The sequence below is a fragment of the Mustelus asterias genome, chromosome 12 (assembly GCF_964213995.1).
Source record: "Mustelus asterias chromosome 12, sMusAst1.hap1.1, whole genome shotgun sequence".
Lineage (NCBI taxonomy): Eukaryota > Metazoa > Chordata > Chondrichthyes > Carcharhiniformes > Triakidae > Mustelus > Mustelus asterias.
The window spans coordinates 33,491,737-33,515,095 of record NC_135812.1 but is presented as its reverse complement, the minus strand read 5'-3'; the positions used below and the strand labels follow the sequence as shown (position 1 = coordinate 33,515,095).

At 47.1% G+C, this 23,359-nt stretch overlaps 1 protein-coding gene across 1 annotated transcript in view; it reads left to right on the top strand.

The window, feature by feature from the left end:
• The window catches only part of LOC144501362 (syntaxin-1A-like), a 275,696-nt gene that overhangs the window by 183,784 nt on the left and 68,553 nt on the right, over positions 1–23,359 (top strand). The window contains exon 6 of the mRNA XM_078225015.1: positions 19,308–19,416. Coding sequence (XP_078081141.1) covers positions 19,308–19,416 — 109 coding nt within the window. The remainder of the gene's footprint in view (positions 1–19,307; positions 19,417–23,359) is intronic.

Sequence of the window (23,359 nt, the reverse complement as noted above, 5' to 3'; positions counted from 1 at the left end):
CCCATGAATAACGCCAAATATATTTAATCCACACTGAATATTTCACAATGAGCTACCGATTTACGAGTTAGAGTTGCAGTTACATATATTAATGGAACTATGAACTTCAAATGGTAAAAACAAAAGAACAAAATTACTCTTTGGACACAAAGGGAGCACACAGCTCCCACGGTCAGTGTGCAATTAGCATACACCTCACTTGTCCTTGCTTTACCAAGGTATCATTTCAGCCATACCGGTGGCAAAAATAATGCAGACAATAACCAGCGGAGCCTGGCAAGCCTGCACATGGGCAACGGTCAACAAAATGCACTCAGAACCCTGATGGGCCGCATGTGGCCCCCGGACGGCAGAGTGTCCACCATTACCCTAGAGTCTTGTCAATATTTACATTCAAATATTTATCAAATCCCCTTTTGAAAGACACTATTGAATCTGCTTCTGACCCCATTTCAGGCGGTACATTCTAGATCATGATTTGTTTTGTTTATCATAGAATCAAAGAATCCCAACAATGCAGTAGGAGGCCATTCAGTCCATTGAGTCTGCCCCAACAACAATCCCACCCAGGCCCTACATATTTACCCTGCTAATCCCCCTGACACTAAGGGTCAATTTAGCATGGCCAATCAACCTAACCCGCACACCTTTGGACTGTGGGAGAAAACCGGAGCACCCGGACGCAAGGAGAATGTGCAAACTCCATACAGACAGTGACCCAAGGCCAGAATCGAACCTATGTCCCTGGGGCTGTAAGACAGCAATGCTAGCCACTGTGCCACCGTGCCGCCCCCAAAAAATGGTTCCCTCATGTCACCTCTGGATCGATTGACAATCACCTTAAACCTGCTGGCCTTTCTGTCAGTGGAAACAGTTTCTCCCTCTGTATTTTAAAACCATTCATGATTTGAACACCTCTCTCGAATATCCTTTCAACCATCTCTGGTTAAGGAAGAATGATCTCAGTTTCTCCAGTCTCTCCACGTCTGAAGTCCTTCGCCCCGATAACATTTGAGTGAATTTCTTTAGCCATCCTTCCTAAAGTGTGAGAATTAAGTGCAATATTCCAGTTGAGCTAATTCAGTGTTTCATTAAGGTTTAGCACAACTCCTTGCCTTTCTACTCTGTTTCTCAAGGTCAAGAATCATATATGCTTTTTTAACAATCTTCTGCCACCTTCATAGATTTTTGTACATAGGCTCCAGTCTCTCTGGGTGGAATTCCCACAATGGTGGCAGGCAGCTCCAGCGGCACCCTTCCCGCTGGCCAGAATGGCGGGATTCCATGCCAGATTCTGCGCTTGGAACCTCATTCATTATGCACAAGTGAGTTCCCCTCCGAGTCACCTGATACCCATCAGCTGATGGTCCCGGTGCCATATTTAAATACCAGTCGGGCACACTCGTGTCACTCTCTCCAGCCCACCTGTCTTCACCAGACTGTGCAGGATGTCAGCAACCCAAAGGGCAATGGCTAGCAGTCTCAAGAGGAAGTCTGCTCCTCAATTCATCCACCCTCCCCTTGGGCCCATCACCTGCGAGGTGCCCATGCCCCACTTGGACCTCTACCCATCACATCTGGAGTCTTCATCCAGCCCTTTCCAGTAAACAATCTGGTGTCCCTTTGACCCCCTTGCTTGTGAGCTTCTCATGTAATCTTAGCATCATAGAATCCCTACAATGCAGAAGGAGGCCATTCGGCCCATCGAGTCTGCACTGACCACAATCCCACCCAGGCCCTATCCCCATAACCCCATGCATTTACCCTGCTAATCCCCCTGACACGAAGGGGCAATTTAGCATGGCCAATCAGCCTAACCAGCACATCTTTGGACTGTGGGAGGAAACTGGAGCACCCGGAGGAAACCCACGCAGACACAGGGAGAATGTGCAAACTCCACACAGACAGTGACCCGAGGCCAGAATCGAACCCGGGTCTCTAGTGGTGTGAGACAGCAGTGTTAATCATTGTACCACCATGTCTTGTTGGGATACAGCTTCCCTCCCCTCTGTCTTCCCCCGCCTTCCATTGTTTGTCTCCTGCTTCCACCACCTCATCCCGTCGCCTGCCATTGTGAGCCTTCGCCTTTTCCCTGCTCCTTGCACAGCCCTCCTTTCTCAATTCCCCCACCTTGTCTTCATCAGGCCAACCACCCCCACCCCCCCCTTCCCCCACTAGCTCTCACTCCACACCCAATCAAACTTCAGATTTTTGTTGTGGCGGCTACAAGAGTTCCCTGGCACAGTGCTGTCCAGATAGACACTGTTGTATGGTACCACGGGAATAGAGACCCCTGTACTCCCCAACCCCAAGTGCGATACTGATCCGACTCGGTGACACAGGAGGGTCCATGTATCCATGGCTGTCCATGAAAACCGGCTTGGCGATGGAGGGCAGGAACTGGTCTTCCCTGGCAGAGTGGTGAACAGCACATTGTGAGCAGTGTGGCACTGTGGCAGAAAGTTGTTGCACTCACTTTGAAGTCTCTTGAGAACTGAGGACCGCCTTGTGCACGCCACTCTTTAGCAATCGGGTTTTAGACCGAAATATTTCATATTGGTGAATGCCAGCTGTTTTAATGAACATTCATGAGATACAAATGAATGTAAAATGTGTTAATGCCACCAGCCAGTGGGAAGATTGACCTGTCATTAACCCACCATCGGGAGAATTGCAACGTGATTTTACGCTGATGGGTTTCCAATTTTTTGACTCCCACTGAATTCTCCACACTGTCCACCACCAAACGCACCACGGGTGAGATGGACGAATTCTGCCCACTGTTTCTGCACCCCTGTTAACATTGTACCATTGCATCTGCCCTTTGGCCAAGATATTTGGGGGAAAGTCGTCCTCTGGTGCTGGAAATCTTGAAGACAATTGGGTTCCACTTGATCTTGGCTTCATCTCTGTGTGAATAGCCTTTGTCTCCTTAGTGACGACATGCTGTAATCCTGATTGATTGCCCATTTCACACTCTTGCATAGTCATTATGACCTCTAAGAGGTACTAACTTATCATTGAGCAGGCAAACAGTGAATTAATCACTGAGGTTGACAGGAAGAATTGAACGCTGCATGGATACTGAGGCATTTAAGATCTGTTAGTAGCGCACTGGTCAACCCATACGTGTGAAATTCTTTTGTACCATTTTAACAGAATTGATATGCTTTCTTCATTGTTGAAAGACCATATTGAGTCATTTCACTCAGGAAGGTTCGTCGTGATGTTCCAAACCCACTTGCATTCTTCAGTCACAATCTCAAACTGTTTGCCAACAGATGAAGTGGTGAAAAGTGGATGGAACTTGCAGAATGGGAACCCGAAAGAAAGATTGCCGCAATGGTCAACATTGGCGGCTATTGTTGTTACTCAGAGGCTGTAGTGGCGTCGTGAGAGAACACTCATTGTAGATTTTCAGTCTTTCCGAGTATTACAATTTATTACCACTTGCTATCCATATACGTAAAGCTCACACCCTTCTTATATCTGACATTTTGACCAAATTTTTATGGTCCTTCCTGCTGGTGGGATCTCACAGTCCTGCCAGTGGTGACCCCTGCAGCATGTTCCCAGCTGTGGAGGGTACGGGGCATGTAAAACCCTGCAGACATCGGCAGTACCAGAAGATCCCGCCATCAGCCAATGGTACATGTCTAGGGACATAGGAATAGGAGTAGGCCATTCAGTCCCTTGAGCCCGCTCCACCATTCAATAAGATCATGGCTGATCTGTGGCCTAACTCCCTTTATACTCCTGCTCAATAAAAATTTGTCTATCTCAGACTTAAACCAAGCAATTGAACCAACATCCACCGCTGTTTGAGGAAGAGAGGTTCAACCCTCCAGCACTCTGCGTGTAGAAGTGTTTTCTAACATCTCTCCTGAACGGCTTGGACCTAATTTTTAGATTATGTCCCCTGGTTCTAGAGCCTTCAACAACTGGAAACATTTTATCCTTATCCACCTTGTCCTTCCCTGTAAATATTTTGTAGACCTCTATCAGATCACCCTTCACCTTCTGAATTCGAGAGAATAAAGGCCTAATTTGCCTAATTTCTCTTTGTAACTTAACCCCTGAAGTCCAGGTATCATTCTTATAAACCTGCATTGAACTTCCTCCAGGGCCAAAGCATCCTTCCTAACATGTGGTGCCCAAACCTGCTCACAGTACTCCAACTGGGGTCTAATTAGGGTTTTGTACAACTGCAGCATAACATCTGCATCCCTATACTCCAGTCCTTTAGTTCTGAAGACCAGCATTCTGTTGGTCGCCTTGACTATTGTCTGCACCTGCTCGTGGCATTTTAAGGACTATGCACCTGAACCCCCAAATCTTGTTGGACATCCACTGAATTTAACTTTGCGCCTTTTAAAAACAGACTTTAAAAATTGCATTCTGTACTATCACTGTCAGACATGTCACAGATCTGTCTATTTCAGAACACTAGGCTGGGAAGAATTAAAATGAGGAGATGTGTGAGATTCAGTTACAGAAATAAAGTGATGACAATGTTTAATACTTGGAAAGATTGAATAACTACAATTGGAACAGAAAATCCAATGTTGTTACAAACCCCGCAGTACTTGGTCAAGAGGAAGTGATATGAAAGCATGTTCTAAATTTTCTCAGACACCTAGGCTGGGATTTTCATTCCTGAAGCAGGTGCGAGGAGTCAGGAAAATTTCCGGGCTTGCCACACCCCCTTGGGAACTGCGCCCTGAATATCGGGGTTTTCACTCAGGATGGGTAGGGGGAAGAGGGCAGAAGCATGTTGGAGTGGAGCCCACTGCCCCTGGAAACAGATTGGTGGCAGCCACAGGGCTGCCACGTGTCGAGACGGCCTGGTTAAGAGGGGCACTTTGGGACTTTCTCCCAGTCTGCTAGCTACATATTTGGCCCTCTAGCCCTTACAACCCGACTCACTCCTCAGCCAATCCAAGCCCCACCCCCAATGGTCCTTCATGCCTCAATGCCAACCCATGCCCCTCTTCCCCACCCCATGCCCCCTCATACCCTCCATGCTCCAACCCACCCCCATAGCCCCTTATGGCCATCTCATGCCAACACATAGCTCCAACCACCCCCTTCACTTACATCCCCCTTACCAACTTGCCCAGCATCCACCATTGACAGACCGCAGTAGCCATGTTGAGATGAAGTAAAATAATGTTTTGTGTATCTTTTACAGATGTCACTGTGTAAAAAAACCTCTAATTGATAAAAACCCATTCAATACATTTAATTCCCCTCAAATGCTCAATCCCTTTTCAAAACAAACATTTGTATTCTTAGCCCCACATCAAAGGCAGCTAATCCCTTAATAAACTCTTAGAGCTGTGCATCAAATTACAGCTTCCACTGCCAAAATGATAGGTTGTGAAAACAGTTAAGTATTATAAATATTATAATGATGGCTCTAAAATTAAATGAACAAATGGCTGTTGAAACTGTGAGTACTGTTGACTTTAAATTTAGAAAGAAGTTTAACAACACCAGGTTAAAGTCCAACAGGTTTATTTGGTAGCAAAAGCCACACAAGCTTTCGGAGCTCTTAGCCCCTTCTTCAGGTGAGTGGGAATTCTGTTCACAAACAGAGCTTATAAAGACACAGACTCAATTTACATGAATAATGGTTGGAATGCGAATACTTACAACTAATCAAGTCTTTAAGAAACGAAACAATGTGAGTGGAGAGAGCATCAAGACAGGCTAAAAAGATGTGTATTGTCTCCAGACAAGACAGCCAGTGAAACTCTGCAGGTCCACGCAACTGTGGGAGTTACAAATAGTGTGACATGAACCCAATATCCCGGTTGAGGCCGTCCTCGTGTGTGCGGAACTTGCCGATCAGTTTCTGCTCAGCGACTCTGCGCTGTCGTGTGTCGCGAAGGCCGCCTTGGAGAACGCTTACCCGAATATCAGAGGCCGAATGCCCGTGACCGCTGAAGTGCTCCCCAACAGGAAGAGAACAGTCTTGCCTGGTGATTGTCGAGCGGTGTTCATTCATCCGTTGTCGCAGCGTCTGCATAGTTTCCCCAATGTACCATGCCTCGGGACATCCTTTCTTGCAGCGTATCAGGTAGACAACGTTGGCTGAATTGCAAGAGTATGTACCGTGTACCTGGTGGATGGTGTTCTCACGTGAGATGATGGCATCTGTGTCGATGATCCGGCACGTCTTGCAGAGGTTGCTGTGGCAGGGTTGTGTGGTGTCATGGTCACTGTTCTCCTGAAGGCTGGGTAGTTTGCTGCGGACAATGGTCTGTTTGAGGTTGTGCGGTTGTTTGAAGGCAAGAAGTGGGGGTGTGGGGATGGCCTTGGCGAGATGTTCGTCTTCATCAATGACATGTTGAAGGCTCCGGAGGAGATGCCGTAGCTTCTCCGCTCCGGGGAAGTACTGGACAACGAAGGGTACTCTGTCCACTGTGTCCCGTGTTTGTCTTCTGAGGAGGTCGGTGCGGTTTTTCGCTGTGGCGCGTTGGAACTGTTGATCAATGAGTCTAGCGCCATATCCTGTTCTTATGAGGGCATTTTTCAGCGTCTGGAGGTGTCTGTTGCGATCCTCCTCATCCGAGCAGATCCTGTGTATACGGAGGGCTTGTCCGTAGGGGATGGCTTCTTTAACGTGTTTAGGGTGGAAGCTGGAGAAGTGGAGCATCGTGAGGTTATCCGTGGGCTTGCGGTACAGTGAGGTGTTGAGGTGACCGTCCTTAATGGAGATGCGTGTGTCCAAGAATGCAACCGATTCCGTTGCATTCACACGAGGACGGCCTCAACCGGGATATTGGGTTCCTGTCACACTATTTGTAACTCCCACAGTTGCGTGGACCTGCAGAGTTTCACTGGCTGTCTTGTCTGGCGGAATCGGTTGCATTCTTGGACACACGCATCTCCATTAAGGACGGTCACCTCAACACCTCACTGTACCGCAAGCCCACGGATAACCTCACGATGCTCCACTTCTCCAGCTTCCACCCTAAACACGTTAAAGAAGCCATCCGCTACGGACAAGCCCTCCGAATACACAGGATCTGCTCGGATGAGGAGGATCGCAACAGACACCTCCAGACGCTGAAAAATGCCCTCATAAGAACAGGATATGGCGCTAGACTTATTGATCAACAGTTCCAACGCGCCACAGCGAAAAACCGCACCGACCTCCTCAGAAGACAAACACGGGACACAGTGGACAGAGTACCCTTCGTTGTCCAGTACTTCCCCGGAGCGGAGAAGCTACGGCATCTCCTCCGGAGCCTTCAACATGTCATTGATGAAGACGAACATCTCGCCAAGGCCATCCCCACACCCCCACTTCTTGCCTTCAAACAACCGCACAACCTCAAACAGACCATTGTCCGCAGCAAACTACCCAGCCTTCAGGAGAACAGTGACCATGACACCACACAACCCTGCCACAGCAACCTCTGCAAGACGTGCCGGATCATCGACACAGATGCCATCATCTCACGTGAGAACACCATCCACCAGGTACACGGTACATACTCTTGCAATTCAGCCAACGTTGTCTACCTGATACGCTGCAAGAAAGGATGTCCCGAGGCATGGTACATTGGGGAAACTATGCAGACGCTGCGACAACGGATGAATGAACACCGCTCGACAATCACCAGGCAAGACTGTTCTCTTCCTGTTGGGGAGCACTTCAGCGGTCACGGGCATTCGGCCTCTGATATTCGGGTAAGCGTTCTCCAAGGCGGCCTTCGCGACACACGACAGCGCAGAGTCGCTGAGCAGAAACTGATCGGCAAGTTCCGCACACACGAGGACGGCCTCAACCGGGATATTGGGTTCATGTCACACTATTTGTAACTCCCACAGTTGCGTGGACCTGCAGAGTTTCACTGGCTGTCTTGTCTGGAGACAATACACATCTTTTTAGCCTGTCTTGATGCTCTCTCCACTCACATTGTTTCGTTTCTTAAAGACTTGATTAGTTGTAAGTATTCGCATTCCAACCATTATTCATGTAAATTGAGTCTGTGTCTTTATAAGCTCTGTTTGTGAACAGAATTCCCACTCACCTGAAGAAGGGGCTAAGAGCTCCGAAAGCTTGTGTGGCTTTTGCTACCAAATAAACCTGTTGGACTTTAACCTGGTGTTGTTAAACTTCTTACTGTGTTTACCCCAGTCCAACGCCGGCATCTCCACATTTAAGTTTAGACACAGGTAGGCATTTTTTTCCCAAAATTTAAAGGGCTGGTTATTTAAATAATCTGACAGCTGGACAGTCCCATAAAACATAGCTGCATTTTACAAGGATTTGTGTTTATTCTTAAAAATTGTTCGTCACGTAATGCGTGATAAAGCTCGCAAAAATGGTGTCTGTTTGAACTCAGCATTGAGTTCACACGGCCCTGCGGGGTTTGAGATTTTCCAGTGTGAGAATCACATACCACCCCTTTTCCACCGCCTGCAAAAATAGGATCTGTTGGAGATGGGGGTGGGACTTCTGGATCTGAGGTCCTAGTGCCATTTTGGATAAGGCGTGATGTCTCCATGACTGCAAAGCTGCAGCCCCTTCTTTGAATAATGGAGAATTTAGATAACTAGAAAGGGGTACCGAAAGGCTTAAATTTGTGTCTGAGCACAATTAGGGTTGTACACACGTTCCCGGCACAGGTAGAATTAGAAATGTCAAACACTTCTGGGTCAGAGACAGCACAAATTACATACAAGGCAAAGCTTTGTCTACATTGAGCCATCAGATACTCCCAGGTCATATACAGTGTAGATTAGATAAAGAAGAAAGGTCTCTAAACAGCTGGAAAGCATTTTGTTCTGCACCCGTATGACATTTTCATTCATCTCAGCTATTCTTGTGTGACTGCCAATCTGACAGCCATTTGAGTTTAAAACCTAACAGATATTCTGGAAAGATTTGTGGGCAGGCGGCATTTGCAGAGAATATAGGTCAACATTTTATATACGTCCCCCTCGGTTCATAGGAAGGATCCCACACCCGAAGCATTGACTTGTGCTTTCGGCGGCTGTTGCCTGACCTGCTGAGAATTTCCAACGGTTACTGTTTTTATTTCTGATTTCTAAGCAGGCAGTATTTCCCGTTTTGACCGACTGGTTTAAATTGTCCCATCTTTACCAAGAGAATGGAGAACCTTTTCATTACAACTGCAAATCAATACCAGAGGTGAACGGCCAGTGTCTGACCTTACCGGGAGGGTGAAATGCTAGTGTGTGTAACCCTCTCTTGGGTAGCGAAAGCTCGATACCTGACTCTCTGGCAACCATCGCAACTCAATCACATTCAAGAACACATTAGCACATTTTGTGTTGGGTTGGAGGCCGTTGTAAGAGATTTATGCTGCTAGATTTGTCCATTATGTTGCAAAGATTGGCGATAAAATCACAGTGCCGTTGTCCTACATAAATCAGTATTTTCCTGGTAATTATTTTGTCATTCTCATGGCTGCACTGTCCTTCAGTGACAGATGGTCTTATTTCAGCGCATTGGGTCCTCAGTGCTGTGCACAGTCACAGCAGACGTCAAAGCTGCAGGTTGCAACACACACAATGCTGATCAGTGCAGTGACTGAGTAATAATGCAGCAACTGAACTGGCTGACAAGAGTGGAGAGACTCCATACCGCAATAGCATTTGAATACTCACTCTGTCGCTGCAAAAACTGAGATAAACATTTTAGATGGGGATAGGGCCTGGATGGTATTGTTGTCAGTGTAGGCTCGATGGGCCGAATGGCTTCCTTCTGCACTGTAGAGATTCTGATTCGAAGTAATGAAATGGATGGAATGATAATTTCAGCATGGCTCAGCTGGAGCTGTATGGATATGCAGCTCCGGAGTTTTCCTTTTCACATCCAAATTCCCAGAAGGGTGGGAGGGGAATCAAAGTCAGGAGGGGGAATCAGCGGCAACCTTACTGCCCCATGATCTCCACATCCTGCCTGATTGGAGGGAGAATAGCAGTGGAGCATCACATCATCAAGGTTCACAAAATAACTGCTTGATTGTATCACAAAGAGTAGAAACCGCATGTTTTGGGATCATTGGCCACTTATCCATAGGGAAGATTTGGAAATAAGTTATAACAAGCCAATTGTTAGTTTGTCCTTGCTGTTGGACATCTCTCACTGTGTTGAGAGGTTCAGGCTCCTGTGGCCTTGGGTCTTGGACCCTGTGCTAGGGCAATGAACACAGGGGGTGGAATTTTCCCATCCCGCCCGCCAGGGGAATCGTAGTGGCTGGGACACGGATCATGCAACGGTCTGTTGACCTCGGGCGGGATTTTCTGGCCTTTGGGTGAGTGTGGCAGGAGAATCCCGCCCAGGGAGCGAATATCAGAAATAGCAGTAGCCTGGTTTTAAAAAGGTTTTTTAAAACACTGCAAGACGAAGCTTTCCACAAGACTCAGAAGGCTAAAACTCAGGGGGGGTAGTTGGAATTTACTTTGTTTAAATCCAGCAAGAGGACCCACTAATGTGGTGAATTGTTCGTTGTCTGAGATTACTCTGCAAATACCAGTTGTACTGATTGAATTGAGGTGAATGCGTTTTAACCTTATGTAAATTAATTGGAGAAAAAAAGCATTGATAAATGAGCTGGAATAAAACTACAGGAATTTTGCATTCCAGAGGAATCCATTGGAATGGGACATTCCCATTCCCTCTGTGATACGATCATCAAGAAGGAAGCAGAATGGAAATGTCCTATGTCAAGTAGTAATGTTCAATTTAACAGAAACTGTTAAGTGTTCCAAACTGCTACTATCGATTCTGCTAAAAGCCAACCACACGATCTCGAGTGGTTTTTATTGTAAACTTGGTCAAAGCACTGGAGACCAAGCTTCTATGGGCAACATTGTGTGACTTGTACGCCTTAAATTTTCACGCCTGCGTGAGTTACAGTGCGAGACAGCTAATTGTTCAAATGTGCATTAACACCAAGGTATTGCGGGTTGGGGAATTAAAGGTTCTCAAACGCGCATGTATGAGGCCAAAGGTGGACATCCCTTCTGGCCACAGAGTTTGTTGCTTTTATTCTTCACTCTTCAAGATTGGGGACAGCAACATTGAAGTTCTTAACGTTGTATTCTGAAAATTAGGGCAGGTTTTCAGCCTCCTGTGACCTGTCTGTTCACACACCAAGAGTGTGACGAACAGTGTCTGGTTATAGACCTGATTTCCTCAATGGAGTAGGGCAGGTTACGGGCTTTAATGAAATGAAAAAACCTGGTGACCCCCGGGTGGCAGAGGTCGTTGTGGAGAGTCTGCAATTGGTCCATTTGTGCACTGGCACATATTCCCCGGGACAGGGCGTCTGGGGGCTCATTGAGCTTCCCGGGTCGGTATAAGATGTCGTAATTGTAGGTGGAAAGCTCGATTCTCCACCTCAATATTTTATCATTTTTGATCTTGCCCCGCTGCGTGTTATTAAACATGAATGCAACTGACCGTTGGTCCGTGAGTAGGGTGAATCGTTTACCAGCTAAGTAGTGGCGCCAGTGCCATACAGCTTCCACTATGGCTTGGGCCTCCTTTTCGACAGAGGAGTGTCGAATTTCAGGGCCTTGGAGGGTTCGTGAGAAGAAGGCCACGGGTCTGCCCGCCTGGTTAAGGGTGGCGGCTCGGGCGAAGTCAGACGTATCGCTCTCTACCTGGAACGGGATGGATTCATCTACAGCGTGCATCGTGGCCTTCGCAATGTCAGCTTTGATGCGGTCGAAGGCCGGGCGGGCCTCTGCCGTCAGGGGAAAAGAGGTGGATTTGATGAGCGGATGGGCTTTATCCGCATAATTGGGGACCCACTGGGCGTAATACGAGAAGAAGCTCAGGCATCTCCTCAGTGCTTTGAGGCTGGTGGGGAGGGGAAGTTCCAGGAGGGGACGCATGCGGTCGGGATCGGGACCGATGACCCCGTTTTCCACAACACAACCAAGGATGGCGAGGCGGTGTGTGCGGAATACACACTTCTCCTTATTATAGGTCAGATTTAGGAGTGTGGCGGTGTGGAGGAATTTGTGGAGGTTGGCGTCGTGGTCTTGCTGATCATGGCCGCAGATGGTGACGTTATCCAGGTACGGGAAGGTGGCCCGCAGCCTGTTCTGGTCTACCATTCGGTCCATCTCACGCTGGAAAACCGAGACTCCGTTGGTGACGCCGAAGGGGACCCGAAGGGAGTGATAGAGGCGGCCATCCGCCTCGAAGGCAGTATATTGGTGGTCTTCCGGGCGGATAGGGAGCTGGTGGTATGCAGATTCAAAGTCGATGGTGGAGAACACCCGATATTGCGCAATCTGATTAACCATGTCAGATATGCGGGGAAGGGGGTACGCGTCCAGCTGCGTGTAGCGGTTAATGGTCTGTCTGTAGTCAATGACCATGCGATGTTTCTCCCCAGTCTTAACAACTACTACTTGGGCTCTCCAGGGGCTGGTACTGGCCTCGATGATCCCCTCCCCTAGGAGCCGTTGTACTTCGGACCTGATAAGAGCCCTGTCTCCAGCACTGTACCGTCTGCTCTTGGTGGCGATGGGCTTGTAGTCGGGGGTGAGATTTTCAAACAGTGAGGGAGGGGTGACTTTAAGGGTCAAGAGGCTGCAGGTGGTGCGCGATGGGCGATCTAAGAACTGGTGATTGCAAACAGAGAGCGGGGGAAAAGGCCCATTTTACTCCATTGTGACGCTCTTAAGGTGACACAGGAAATCTAGCCCCAGGAGTACAGCAGCGCAGAGTTGTGGCAGCACGAGGAGCCTGAAGGTTTTGTACACTGTGCCCCGTACAGCCAGGGTCACCGCGCAATACCCGAGGACATCCACCGAGTGGGACTTTGAAGCCATGGAGATCGTTTGCTTCACTGGCAGTACTGAAAGGGCGTAGCGGCTCACTGTGTTAGGGTGAATAAAGCTCTCCATACTCCCACAGGAATCTCCACATCACACACCAAGAGCCAGCATGACGTTTGACAAGATAATTGCTCCATGGTACTAATATATCTAACCAAATTAATTCTCAGCAAATAGTTGGACTTTCTCAATAGCAGGGCATGCTTATGCATTCACCGTTCTAGTGTAAACATATCAGTGAAGTTCTGGATGATGCAGTGTGCCATCTCTGCGATTTACTGGATGACTTGTATTTTTAATTTCACTGAGGCCATTGATAGTGTTTCTGCAAATCTGTATAGCTGGAGAGAGAGAGCCTCACATTTACTAATTAATCAGCTGCCAAAGGAATCTGCTGAGGCTCCCTAACTCTTTTCTGTTACTCCGTTTTATTCCTGTGCACAGGAAAGCTTCTGCTTGAGAATCTCTTGCACAGCTTTAGCATAATTCAGTTTGAACAGCGTCCCTTGCTCCAGCTGTGTACGCTGTCCTCCTGCAGTTCTGTTTTTGGCTTCAGCCCCATTGTCAAGAGTTCTCCTTGCTCAGATCATTCTTTCCGGCTCTCTGGTGCTTTCCTCTCCATTTTCTCAGCCCTCCTGATCGATACCCCATTCACCGACACTGGACCACAAGTGCTTTGAGTTGCTGTTCATAGAAATCATAGAAACCCTACAATACAGAAAGAGGCCATTCGGCCCATCGAGTCTGCACCGACCACAATCCCACCCAGGCCCTACCCCCATATCCCTACATATTTTACCCACTCATCCCTCTAACCTACGCATCTCAGGGCACTAAGGGGCAATTTTTAGCATGGCCAATCAACCTAACCCGCACATCTTTGGACTGTGGGAGGAAACCGGAGCACCCGGAGGAAACCCACACGGACACGAGGAGAATGTGCAAACTCCACACAGACAGTGACCCAAGCCGGGAGTCGAACCCAGGTCCCTGGCGCTGTGAAGCAGCAGTGCTAACCACTGTGCCACCGTGCCGCCCCTGTTGGACACCCTTAACTTTGCAGGACTGTCGCGAGCCTCCTGCCAATCAGCCTTGCAGGGCTCCTTCAGTCAAACACGGAGCTGAACACTCTCAGAACCCCCTCTGCTGCTTCACCCAGCTGCTGCATTAGATTGCGCCATTCCAGCTGTTTCCTGAGTGCTCTCCCATTGGGCTAACACTGCTGCAGCTACACCTCAAAGCGCAGCGGCCCTGGGCACCATATCTCACCGAGTCCTGAACTCACCTTATGGGGGTATCTTGATTCCTTCAGAAAGCTGTCTGCATTGTGGACGTGGGGACAATCGTTGGCACTGCCCACTTCTATTCACTTTGCCAGAAGCACTGGTTTATTCCCTCCAAGAGATTCCATGTTAAGCACGTCACTCTCATCAGTTTTAGGTTGAATTGTCAGAGATATTGGAATGAACACTCCATTGAAGCACAGTCACGCATCACACTTCAATCATCAATAGATGGTGTGAGCCGAAAGCACAGGTAATGGCTGTTAATGATAATAATGTATTCCACGCTACACTGTCTCTTCCCTGAGAACTATCAAAGGGAGAGCCTCTTGTAACTCCTCAACCAGGAGTCCATTAGAGAACAATTAGGGCAATTCAAACCTCTGATGTGTGAACTTGGGTGCAGTTAATAAACATTGAGTGTGAAAAACTCAACTGAGTTATTTTCAGTTCCATATTGTTTAGTTGGGGGTTAAGCTTGGGGAGGGGAGGGGGTGGTGGTGAAAGAAACAATGATCTAAGATAGCTGTGTCACCAGATCAAAGCTACGTCAGCCAGTGCTGGAGGCCAACCCACCCATGTATTTGTTGTGTGAAAACCAGTGACCTAGGAGAATTTAGACGGAGGTCTTTCGCAGGGAACCTGAGGAGTGAGGTTTTCTCAATAAAGTGCAAAGACTACTTCAAGTGCCAAGTGCTGGAGTTAGAGAGGGATTGTGGTTAGAAAGATGAAAGGGAAGATTTGTACTTCCAAAAACAGGTATAATTTCCTTGGGGGGCAAGGTTCTTCAGATGGTTTGGTCATACCCAACTGAGATGTCACAGCAGAGAGAGATTAAATAGAACATTGGAGAGAATTTTAAACAGTAAGGTACGTGAGGATTAACAAAACATACCAGAAAGAAACAAAGTAAGCGACCATTGTAGCAGAAAGAGAAACTTGAAGAGAAAGCCTGATTAGAGAAATCTACAATTTAGCATGGCCAATCCACCTAACCTGCACATCTTTGATCTGTGGGAGGAAATTCATGCAGACACGGGGAGAACGTACAAACTCCACACAGTCACCCAAGGCCGGAATTGAACCCGGGTCCCTGGCGCTGTGAGGCAGCAGTGCTAACCATTGTGCCACCGTGCCACGCCACAAATTAGGGAAATGGTTAATTAGTGGAAAGATTGGTCACAATTCTCCCTGTCCATTGCGCAGCTCTCGCAGTGCAACGGGGTGGGAGACCTCAGCGGAGGCTGTTTCGCGGGCTTCCCGCTGGGCACCATGGCCTCCACAAGACTCCGGGGACACAATTTCTGGAGTCCAGCGCGGAGCTGATTTAAAATCCACATTTTAATATTGTTAGTGGGCCCGGGACAGAAGTCTCCGGGCTCACTAACCTCTCCGCCCTCCCCCCCCCCGCCCGCTGCCTCACCCCACCCCGGCCCCTCCACCAGGAGTGGTTCACTCCAGCGGGGTTTAAAACAGCTTCCTACTGGAACTGGTGGTTGGCCTTGCTGGAGTGAACGGAGGCCATGTAAACCCCCCCAGGAGGTCGAGAGTAAGGGGGGGGGGGGTGCCCCTGGGCATTACCAGCCTGGCCGTGCCCACCTGACCCCCCCCCCCCCCGGCAATACCCAAAGGGTACCTTGGCATTGTCCACTGGGCATTGGGCAATGGGGCCAGAGGGGGTGGGGCCTATAGGGGGCGATCAGTGGGGGTGTGGGTGTCCCGCTGCCATTCTGCAGGCGGGATCGATGGATCACGGACAGAGGGAGGGAAGTTGGTGGTCGGTGGCTGGCCATCTGGGTTTTTGGGGGAGGGGAGGGTGTGGGGTGGGAAGGGGAGAGACATCTGGGGGCCAGCGATTGGGAGTGGGGAGGTCAGTAAGCCAGTGATGGGGGTTCGTGGGGTTGGCCAGCAATTGGGAGTCCGGCAGTGCGGGGTTACTATGCATGCGCCAATCTCGGCGCTGACAGGTCGGCACACGCTCAGTGGCCCACTCAGCGCTATGCTGCCGGCCTCTCCAGTGGGTATGGGCCCTGCCCCTGATTATCAGCGTGAGTCTCTGAGTTGCTCTGTGATGCACAGAGTGTGGGAGATGCATTTTCAAAATCCCGCTAAAAAAAACCAGCAGGAGTTTCTCCCATTTTTACACAAATTCGGCCCTGAGAATTGTTTTGGGAGAATCCCGGCTGTTATTTTGTTGGCACTCAGGTACAGAGCTGATAGTGGGGTTTGGGGCTCAGAGGATGTGAAATATTTCGTGGAGAAAGAGCTACAGAATAAGATGGGATAGTGTTTTAATAATGAGGAATGATATGCTAGTTATGGAAAGAATGGGTACAGTAGCAGAAGGGGATAAGGCTGAAATAATATTAATAAAACTAGCAAGAAGGAGCCAAATTATGAATTTCTGCTATAGGCCAGGAGTACAAAGTAGTAAGTGGATGGGGAGCATTTGAGGGCTGTAGAAAATTATAATATGCCAATGAGCAATTTGAGCATCCTTAAAGTTTTCAAGTTTATTTATTTGTGTCACAAGTCGGCTTACATTAACACTGCAATGAAGGCACTGTGAAAATCCCCTAGTCGCCACACTCTGATGCCTGTTCAGGTACACAGCATGGCCAATGCATCTAACCAGCATGTCTTTTGGACTGTGGGAGGAAGCCTGAGCACCCAGAGGAAACCCATGCAGACACGGGGAGAACGTGCAAACTCCACACAGAGAGTGACCCAAGCTGGGAATCAAACCCGGGTCCCTGGTGCTGTGAGGCTGCAGTGCTCACCACCGTGCCATTCTAAAACATTGGCACCCAATGTGAGCCACAGGTTAAGTGGATGGATCAGGAATAACCTGTGGGATGGGCCAGAATGCAAATAGACTCACCGGTAATTTTGAGGTTGTCCATATGAGTGTCTTCCCTTAAATGAAATTGAGGCTTCCTATTTTTGATCAGCTGATGATAAAACAGACTTGGGAAGGATCATTAATCAGACTGATCAGTGTTAATATGTAAAAGGGAGTCCAGTGTCCATCTGGATGGCACTTTGTTTCTTTCTTGGCATCTGTTCTATTCTTTTGGTGGGGTTCTTTAGCAAGCATTTGACTTCATGCCTGTGGTACATCTTCCTCCCTTGGGAGGGACAAACTTATATTTCCCTTTTCAAGATCTGATTCTTGTTCTGCTGTCACCTTTTGCTTCCTCTTTGCATCATTCTGCCTCTTACTGTTTTCTTTGGGCACTCCCTCCTGATCCCTCCTTTTGGGCCCGATCAGTGGAATGTTTAATCTATGTTGTGTTACCTTGCGGTGTACATTGGTGGTTTATCAACATTTAGCTCCCAGTATTTTGATTCTACCATACCATTTCATTGTTCTTTCAGGGACCTGCCTGGTTTGGATTCCTCCCTGTTGTTTTATTATTTGTTTTTGACCAGTTGTCCCCTCCCACTGGTTTAATTGTTCTCCATTCAGTGTTTATATTCTGGGATTTACATATAAAAGCTTTTGGAAAAATGTTGGATGAATATTTGGTTTCACAGGACCATGGAAACACTATTCACCATTCTCAGCATTTGTAAATAAACAGTCTGGGTACCTCCTGAGTTAATGTCCTCCATGCTCCTGAACTGTCAGCAATGCCATGATATGTTACAGTTTTTGAATTTACCATAATTAGTCTTACCACTGCTTCATAAAGTGGCTGAACAGGTCGATTACTGGCCTGTAAATCCTTCCAGTATGCCTGATTGTAGGCAGTAAGATCAGGAGAGTTTCCTGGTCAGCCATACTGCAGAAGCAATGACGGACTACCTTGCTAAGCATAATCACGGATCAATCCAATGGAAGTCCATGATCGCTAATGCCGTCTTAGAGCATGGTAGAAGAGGGGAGGAGGAAGAATACTACCATCGCATAACAGTAAGAAGGGAAGAGGTCGGAATGTTAGCAGATGTGTACAGGTCCCAGCTTGAGGATAAGCATAAAATAATGAATATACTCAATATTCATAGAATAAACAGTACCAACATGTCTTCATCCCCAACATTTTCTGCTCCTTCACTCAATCATGAGGTCATGAATGGAGCTGTCCACTGACTATTCCTGTGTTCAACTCCATTCACAGCTCTTTCAATAATGAAGAAAGCGCGATCTCAGCTCACAGAAAGGCTTGGGCAACATCCAGGCTTGGGCTAAGAAGTGATGGATATCATTTTGGGTCTGGTGGTGACCCAGTTGTCTCTCCCTGGATTTCAACAACACAACTGTTGCCACGTACATGTGGTCAACATCTTCAGTTCATCATTCACCCACTAGCTCAAACAGACCAGACATATCAACATTGTAGCTAAAACAACAGGGTGGAATTTGGGTATACTGTGTGGCTCATCACATAATCCCCTCAAAGTCTCTCCAGTACCTGCATTGCTCAGGCTAGGAATATGAGGGGATATGCAGCATGGCAGCAGCAGTTTGGGGGAGAGGGGGATGGGGGGTTAGGACAGTGGTCAGCGCCAGGGACCAGGGTTCAATTCCGGCCTTAGGTGACTGTCTGTGCGGAGTCTGCACATTCTCCCCATGTGTCTGCATGGGTTTCCTCCGGGTGCTCCGGTTTCCTCCCACACTCCAAAGACATGCAGGTTAGGTTGATTGGCCATGCTAAATTGCCCCTTAGTGTCAGGGGGATTAGCAGGGTAAATATCTGTGAGGTTACAGGGATAGGGCCTGGGTGGGAGAGATGTCGGTGCAGGCTCGATGGGCCAAATGGCCTCCTGCACTGTAGGGATTGCCCTCAGTTCTGACTGAAATGATTAATGCCAATGAAACCACATTAGAAGGACTTGGTTGCTGTTACACATTAATTATTTCCAGCATCAAAATGCCTGCCACTAGTGAGAGAAAAAATTGAGTATAAGGATAAATAATGTATTTTTAGCTCACTTATTAGATGAAAAATCCAATGTCCATGTTAACCGCATGTTCTAAAACTGGAAATTGTACAAATAAAAGTGGAAAACAATCAGTTTTCTGGGGCAGTATTTTCAATGACAGAATCAGGGTACAGGTCTCCTCCTCAGATGGGAGTAGGATATAGAACAAGGTATGGATAACAGGTCACTCGCTCACTGCCTCGATTGTATTTTTATTGCACAACTCCCAATTCAAATCTTCTTTCTTTTTGCTTGCAGCATTCCACACTGTCCCGTAAATTTGTAGAAGTGATGTCGGAATACAACGGCACGCAGACTGATTACAGGGAGCGTTGCAAAGGACGAATTCAGCGGCAACTCGAAATTAGTAAGTGCCCGGAACTGTTCTTGGAATGAAGGCTGTAAGTTAGAGAAGGATAGATAGTGGCGCTCAATGTGCAGCTGCTGACAACCCCAGGCTTGCTGCTGGTGTGAGTCTAAAATGAGCAGAGATTTGGAATTAACCCATGGCAGTGAAGAAACTGGAGCCTGTATGGTACGCTCTGTCTGGCCCAAGGTTCCCCATTGCATGTCTGTAAATATTGGACAAGTAAAGATGATTTGTTCATCAGGAATATGAGGTCATGCCTGCAGGCATGGTCATGAAGCCAAAGAAATGTCCACTGCAAAATCTAATCATTATCAGGAGCACACAGCTCAATTCCCACTTAAATTAGCACAAGTCTTGTTGACCATCTACCTCATCAGTTCCAGGGAGTAAGAATTGCAGCACTCGTGACTTACAAGATAGACCAGGGGCTGTGGAAATATACTGATTAACTACATACAGGAAAGAAGGAAGCAAAAGGAGAAATGCAGCGAAGACCTGACATGAGATATATACGGGAGTGTAACTGACTGGTCATATAGTGTGGGAATGCGGCTGGGGTATAAACAGTGAGGATATATATGTGATATATGCTATAAGTGGTGTGTTTGTGACAGCACACATATCAATGCTTCATCATGCATTCAAAATCAGTTGGTTTGTGATTCTGCCCCCCGGGGATGTCGGCATCATGGTTTTGGCAGTGTAAAAGCAGGGTGTAAGCACAAGGATATTGACCCATTTCTACAGCGTCATGCAGAGCTGCCAGTGATTAATATGTGCAGATAATCAGCTTTAATCTTCATAGACATAACTTCACAAAATGGAATATCATTTGGTGTCATTGGGTGTTCCTCATTAAATCAGTCTACATAGAAAGGAAGAACAAGTTTGCTTTTATTCACATTTTCATGTCCTCGGGATGTCTCAAGGAACATCGTAAGTAATTACTTCTGAGATGCAATCACTAGCGTCGTTGCAAATGCAGCAGCCAATTTGCACACATGGCCCCACAACCAGCAAAGCAGATAATGTCCTTTTTTTCTCTGCGGGTATTAGCTGAGGAGGTTATGTTGGCCAAGACACCATTTCCCTGCTTTTCCGTGAATGTATCACGAGATTTTGTTCCACCCTCATAAGCAAACATGTCATAAAATCCCTACAGTGCAGGAGGAGGCCATTCGGCCCATCGAGCCTGCACCGACAACAATCCCACCCAGGCCCTATCCCTATAACTCCATCTATTAACCCTACTAGTCCCCTTGACACTAAGGGACAATTTAGCATAGCCAATTCACCTAACCCGCACGTCTTTGGACTGAGGAAGGAAACCGGAGCACCCGGAGGAAACCGTACAGACACGGGGAGAATGTGCAAACTCCACACAGACGGTCACCCAAGGCCGGAATTGAACCGGGGTCCCTGACGCTGTGAGGCAGCAGTGCTTGCCACCGTGCTGCCCCACTGCCACCCCCCCCATGCCCTTGGTTTAGTGCCAGCTGATAGACAGTGGGTAGCACTTTCTGGATGTGCATGGAGTGTTTTGTGGGGATAGCCCATCAATGACCACTGTCAATGGGTTTTTCCGTTGTTCGCACCGCAATGGGAGTTCGCCATCGGTGGGACCAGAAGATCCCACCGGCTGTAAGGGCTGGAAAATGTCGGCAAGTATCTCCAGCAATTCAACACTTCTAGATTCTGCACTGGAGTTTCACTTTTGATATGGTCTCAAATCCTGGACATTGATCATCAATGCCAAATAATCATGCTCAGGAAGCAGTGGGTTTTTATATCTGAGCTTTGTGATCCCTGCAATGCTTCTCAGTCTGGAGAAATAAATCACTTCTTAAAAAAAACATGAAACGCATACTCGATATGCAGGTAGAATCTAAACAAAATTGGAACACAGGAGCATGAGGAAAAGATATTCATTCAATCAATACTTATCCCTCCTATATCCCAAGTCTCCAACTGAACCCATTATTCTAGCACCCAGACTATCCCATTGGATTCTGTTGCTATAGTTACCTCACTATGGGTGGGATTTTCCGGCTGCACTCGCCCCAAAACCGAGGTCAATGGAATTTTGCATGGTGCCCCCCCCCCCGGCCACCTGCTACGATTCCGTGGAGGGCGGGACGGGAAAATTCCTCCCCCAAGTCTCAAAAAAGCACCAAATCTATTTTAAATACTTGCCCTTAACTGTCTTGCCTCGCAAATTCTTTTCATTCTTAAAGCATAGAAAATTCCTCCAGCTTTTCATTGAGTAATTCTTCGTCTCTGTGCTCTTATCCCTATTATTCTTCCTTGAATTAATTGGAAATAATATTCTGGGTTTACTTTAGCACTGCCAATTAATATTTCATGCACCTCAGTGAGGTCCCAATTTAACTGACCTTCTTTACAATCTGTACAGCCTGAGCTTCTCTAATCTTTCATCGTGTCTCATTCTCTCTGCATTTGGGATTCGTTTTGTTCTGCTCATCAGACGCTGGCCATCTCTGACATGTCTAATGCTCCCGTGCCCTCGAATTGCAATTGTGCCAAAGCTTCAGAACCTCCTGAAATAGAAATAGTTTCTCTCTATCTCTCCACTTGAAACTCGCAGGCCTATGAATGCTCATCAAGCTCCTTACGCTGTACTTTGGAAACTCAGTAAATGCTAAGGGATCACAAAAAACGACCTGGGGTTCGACACTCTTGATTGCTTCAAACAATGCAAAGCCTTATTGGACGTCTGGGTATCCACGTCAAATGTTACCGATCAATGATACGTGGGCAGATGCCTTGTTAGAAATCAGCACATCACATTGCACTTTGATGGATAGCAACCTGACATTTTATTACAGGGCAGTCAGCTGCCATCCAAACTTAATTAAGCAAAGTTACGAATGTGCATGATAGCTGTCGTAGGATGTAAACGTATTGCCGAAAGAGGGAGGGTAGTTCTGAATGGAAAGTCCCACAAATGTAGATTCCAGTCAACAACTTAAAATAAGCCACGAATACAAATGATCAGGAAAGCAGTGTTAACCTCTGAAGTAAAAGAACAATCAGATTTTAAGCCTGATTGGATGGAAATTGAGTGGTGTATATATAGACTCTTAATTAATAGTGGTCCTAACATGGACATGAGGGACATGTATTTGGAACAAGTTAACTCTTCAATGTCCTCTCCTCGACTGTTTTTGTGCATTAAGCTGTCACTACATATCTAAAAGGATGAAGGTAAGTCCAGCAACTACAGGCCAGTCATTTTAACTTTCGGAAGCAACAACTCAGGACTAAATTAATAGTCACAAATGTGGGTTCATTAAGGAAAGTTTAATTATCTCGTTGGAGTTTTTAAAGATTTAGTAGAGAGGGTTGATAAGGGCAGTGCTGCTGATGTGGTGTACATGGACTTCCAAAAGGTATTTAAGATAGAACCGCGCAACAGAGGTGTGAGCAAACTTATAGTTCATGGAAAAAAAGAGAAAGTAGCAACATGGATACCAAATTGGTTGAATGATGGGAAATAGAGTAGTGGTTATTGGATTATTTTGGGCTGGAGGAAGGTTGGTAGTGGAATTTCCCAGAAGTCAGTGTTGGAACCATAGCTCCCATAGCTATGGGAGATATGAATGTACATCAAGACCATAGCTCTTGATGTACGTTAATTTTTAAAAATTCATTTCTGGGATATGGGCATCGCTGGCCAGACCAGCATTCATTGCCCATCCCCAGTTACCCTTGAAAAGGTGGTGGTGAGTTGCCTTCTTGAACCGCTGCAGTTAATGATCTTGACCTTGGTGTACAGGGTACCAATTCAAAATTTGCAGATGATACCAAACTTGTGAACTATGAGAAGGACAGTATAAAATGAGCATAGACAAGTTGGTGAAATAGACAGAGAAGTGGTAGATGAGTTCATTGCGGAGAATTGTAAAGCAATTAATGTTGG